Raw genomic sequence first — 4,611 nt, forward strand, 5'->3', positions numbered from 1 at the left:
ATCAGTGCAACTTTGACTCTGCTTCACGGATGACGCTAGTATCGGTCCCTGCTGAGAGGCTCTTTCCTGGTCCTGTGGACTTTGATTTGGGACTTCCCCCTTTTGTTTTTTTTTTGGTTCCTGTTGATTTTTCCCTATTGCTCAGTGAGAGCGTAATAAACTTTCTGTTACCTGCAAACTGAATCTGTATTTTCCCTGACAGAAAAAGTCATTCATGTGTGCTTTTATGAGTACCAATGAACAGTCAATATGCTAGTATCATGCATGCTAATGTATAGTGAGAAATGGTCCTTAAAAGTGTTACAGTATTTGATTTTAAAATAATGTTAATTCAGTTTGACTGCAATGCTGTGGACAGTGGATGTTTTTTTTTGGGATGTGAAAAGGCTTGATCCTTTTTTTGTTCAGCCATCAACGTGATTAACTTAACCAGTACAGATTTAATTCATTATTAGAGTTCTGCATTGTAATATAGTGATCTACAAACAAGAGTGATTGAGATTCATCCATCAGCAGCTGCAGGATCTCTCAGCTGTATCAGTGCAGTCATTGTGACTCTTGACTGACGGTGGTTTTTGTACGACTCTTTATCACTGTGTGAACACATATTTACTGTTTGGGTAGTGAAAACTCTGACAGTAATAATCTCCTGTATCTTCAGTCTGGACTCCACTGATGGTCAGAGTGAAATCAGTGTAAGATCCACAGCCACTGAATCTAGATGGAGTTCCAGTGTTACGGTTTGATATCTGATATATGAGGAGTTTAGGAGCTTCTCCAGGTTTCTGTAAATACCAGGCTAAATGATCACCACCACACACTCTACTGCTGGTTTTACAGTTTATTCTGACTTCTTGTCCTGGTTGCGTAAGTCTCTTAATTAGCTTCTTGTTTATTAAGCTGTTGTAAAAAATCAATATCACATTTGTAATCATAGTAATTTTTGGAGAAAAAGAACAAACGTGATGTCCGCACACAGATATAACTGCTCCATAAAAATATTTATTGCAACGTTTCGACCATCTGGTGAATTTTTGGAGAAATACGGCATTCTTCGTGTGAAATTGATTAACTATATGAAGTTGTAGGGTCAAAAATGATCAAAGACTTCTGCTTTCCTGTCCCAAACCTATCTTGAGTAACAAAAGGGCCATTTGGCGTTCCTGAAGGCACAGAAGTGCTGATATCGATCATGGCCTGTAGGCCAACATGTGTATACATCGGGGGTCTGCTAATTATCACACTCTTTTGCCCAGTGGGTGAAGCTGTAATCTGCTGATTGGTCAGTTTGAATGTCTCACATTTGGTTTTTAGTCACATGGTCAAGAAAGGGATAAAAGAGAACTGTAACTGTTGCTATGTCTCTTTCCTTTGCTACCTCTTTTTCTTTGCTCTCTCTTTCGTTGCTGGGACTCTCTTCTTGGGGCTCTGCCCTCTCTCCCTCTTTCTCTCTCCCTCAGGTAACATTTTACATACATGCTGGGTACAATTAACTATGCTTTACCATCCTTCATCTATTTTGTAACCAATTCAAGTGTAACCATAAAATGTTATTAAACCATTTCAATTATTAATTATGTGCTAACTAGACTTGATTCAAGGTTAATATTAAAGTGCTACCTATTGCAATACAATAGTCACTCAATAGCAACGCTCTCCCACATACATAGCTATTCTAACTGCACTTATTTCCGTCGTTGGTATAAGTGGCAGTGGGTGGTAATAGACTAGAAATGTACAGTTTTATACCATCATGCTGACAACGTTTCTTTAGTCATTCGGCAATCCTACAGCCTGAACCACCATAGGGAAACCATCCTTACACTTTGAAAATGCATTTTAATAGACTAAATCATGCAGTGAAAGAATGCACTGTAAATGCACACACTCACTAGTCTAGACTTCACGTAATGTACGCGTGCACTCTGTAGGGCTCTTTTGAATGGTTTTTGCAAAATACTCGATAATGTCAAATCGCACATCGTTAAAACAACAATTATGATATTATCGCAGACCATATATATGACTTAAAAAAATAGGACTTAAGTCACATATAGGACTGTGTAGGACAAAGAGGGCAAAGAAATTAATTTAGAATAAATTGACTCACGATTACTCATCACTACATATGAGACAGAGAGCCAATAGAATGTCTGTTTTGTTATCCTTTATTATTTGCATAATTTCATATGAGTGTTTTGTAGAACTGTGAAATGTTCATAAATACAGTTTGAATTAAAGTCTGTTTTTGTTATTGGTAGTGTTCTGTTCTGCTCTCAGTCATGAAGTGTTAAACTCACAGCACTATAAACACTCTCAGAGCACTGAAGCATGTGCTGACAATGCAAAGAAGTGGGCAGGATTCACAAAAGCTTGATCTGCTACAACTAATACTGTAATGTTTTACTCTCACAGTAATGGCTTTAAACCATTTACTGATAATTGCATTGATTAATTTTAAAATTAATTGTAAAATTAAAGTATTTATTTTGTTAATTTATTGTTGCACTGGCGGATGTGACACTAGTCTTGGACTTCATATTGACATCTATCAGCGTGGATGCAACATTTTCAGTTTCCAGTGCCACTGTAATAACATATTCACTTATTCTAGTCATTCATGATTTATTCATTTATTAAGTGAAAGTATCTGATAATAGAGGTGTTACCAAGTAATAGTTAATAGTATTCAGCTGCATTTAGATTAAAAGAGTAAAAGTCCACTGTGTTCTTTTTAATGTTGAATCAGTGTTGACATGTCGCTACATGGGATTTTTTTCATGTGACCTGTTTTTTTTTCTACTTGTATAAATATTGTCAGGACTCATAATTGTGTCAAATGAGTCTAGACTGAAAAAATGTAAATCTGAAAAATTAATTTGTCTGAAGCTGCAGTAAATATCGTCAGGACTCACAATTGTGTCAAATGAATCTAGACTGAACAAATGTAAATCTGAAAAATTAATTTGTCTGAAGCTGCAGGTTTTTTTCTGTGAATCATAATTATTGAGCTTCATATGAACAACATAAGCATCATTAAGAGAAACTCCACAACATCATCCATGATAAAAGAGGTCAAAAAATATATAGCTTTTAGAATGTTAAAAACCTATGGGGAAAAAAACAAAATATAAAGAAATAATTATTTAACACCCCTACCCACCCCCACAAAAGCAGGATGGTAGTGATCTTACACAGCTCTACACATCTATGTGTAGCCATTCATCCACATTTGAACAGAGTGGACAGTGAAATCCTGTAAATACAGAGTGATAAGGACTTTTAGAATGTTAAAAACCTATGGGGAAAAAAACAAAATATAAAGAAATAAATATTTAACACCCCTACCCACCCCCACAAAAGCAGGATGGTAGTGATCTCACACAGCTCTACACATCTATGTGTAGCCATTCATCCACATTTGAACAGAGTGGACAGTGAAATCCTGTAAATTGCTGGGAAATCACTTCATGTAGCCCCAAGAGTGATTATTGATAAACTGTCTGAAAAAAAATAAAGTAAAGTTTTAGAGAAGAAAAAAATCACTCACTGACTTTCAAAGCTGCTACAGAGTAACGACTTTCTACTTCGAGGACCTTGATATCAATGTAGTGGAGTGAAAAGTACAATATTTGTCTTTCAAATGCAGTGAAGTTAAAGTCATACGTTCCCAGACAAAATAATACTCAAGTAAAGTACAGATACTCAAAAAGTGCACTTAAGTACAATACTCAAGTAAATTTACTTATTACTGTCCGCCTCTGGGAATAAGTAGCTGCATTCTGATTACTTTTATGTGACTGATCAAGCTTTTTTATGTAGTCTGGGGTAACAAAGGATTTTATAGGTTTGACTGAAATAATTATTAAAAAAAACACACTTTAAATCAACGCTTCAAAAACAAAAAACAAACACATAAAGACACAAAGTAGTCATTGATAATATCTAAACATGTATCCAAATTGTTGGGTGGGGGCAATAGGGATTATTATATTGTCCTGGTTGAGCTGCTGTTATTGATGGACTCTGAGTTACAGTGATCTGTCCTCTACACTCTGAAAGAAAGGAACAAAGGATAAGAATAAAAAATGATGTATATTTCACATTTTAAAGTGATTCATTGTCTTTATGAAAGCTTTGCTACAAACCTTGAGCAAACAGTGTGAGAGTCCAGATGAGGATGATGATGTTGTTCATTGTTGTTGTTGTGTCTTGTGTGATGATGAAGATTGTGTTCTGTTCTGCTCTCAGTCATGAAGTGTTAAACTCACAGCACTATAAACACTCTCATGCAAAGTGTCTCTCTATGTAAATGCTCTTCATACACAGAACAGGCAGCTGTCATTCTCAGACCGCAGATGATTTTCTTCATGCACATTCATGTTCTGCAAAACATTAGAAGCTTCAATATTTTGTGATTAATATGAACTATAGAAATCAGACAGACACTCACAACAATCAATGTTTGATTATTTTACTGGTTTGATAAAAGACCTAATAATATTAACCCATTTAAGCCCACCTGCAACTATAGTTGGTTCCAGTTTTCAAGTGACAGCAGCAGTTTACAAACTTCCGTCAGTCACACAAAAGGAAGAATGGAAAGATAAA

The 4,611-nt window shown here is 35.7% G+C and overlaps 2 gene segments (V, D, J or C); one reads left to right on the forward strand and one right to left on the reverse strand.

Annotated features, from left to right (window-relative positions):
* Positions 1-4,255, reverse strand: part of LOC107667939 (Ig epsilon chain C region-like) — a 29,205-nt gene extending 24,950 nt beyond the window's left edge. Inside the window, 3 exon segments of the C gene segment in view lie at positions 818-875; positions 4,012-4,055; positions 4,149-4,255. Of these exon segments, the coding sequence occupies positions 818-875; positions 4,012-4,055; positions 4,149-4,255 (209 nt within the window).
* Positions 1-4,611, forward strand: part of LOC107667938 (Ig kappa chain V-IV region JI-like) — a 33,202-nt gene that overhangs the window by 14,408 nt on the left and 14,183 nt on the right.

The sequence above is a fragment of the Sinocyclocheilus anshuiensis genome, unplaced genomic scaffold (genome assembly GCF_001515605.1).
Source record: "Sinocyclocheilus anshuiensis isolate Anshui unplaced genomic scaffold, SAMN03320099.WGS_v1.1 scaffold3328, whole genome shotgun sequence".
NCBI lineage: Eukaryota > Metazoa > Chordata > Actinopteri > Cypriniformes > Cyprinidae > Sinocyclocheilus > Sinocyclocheilus anshuiensis.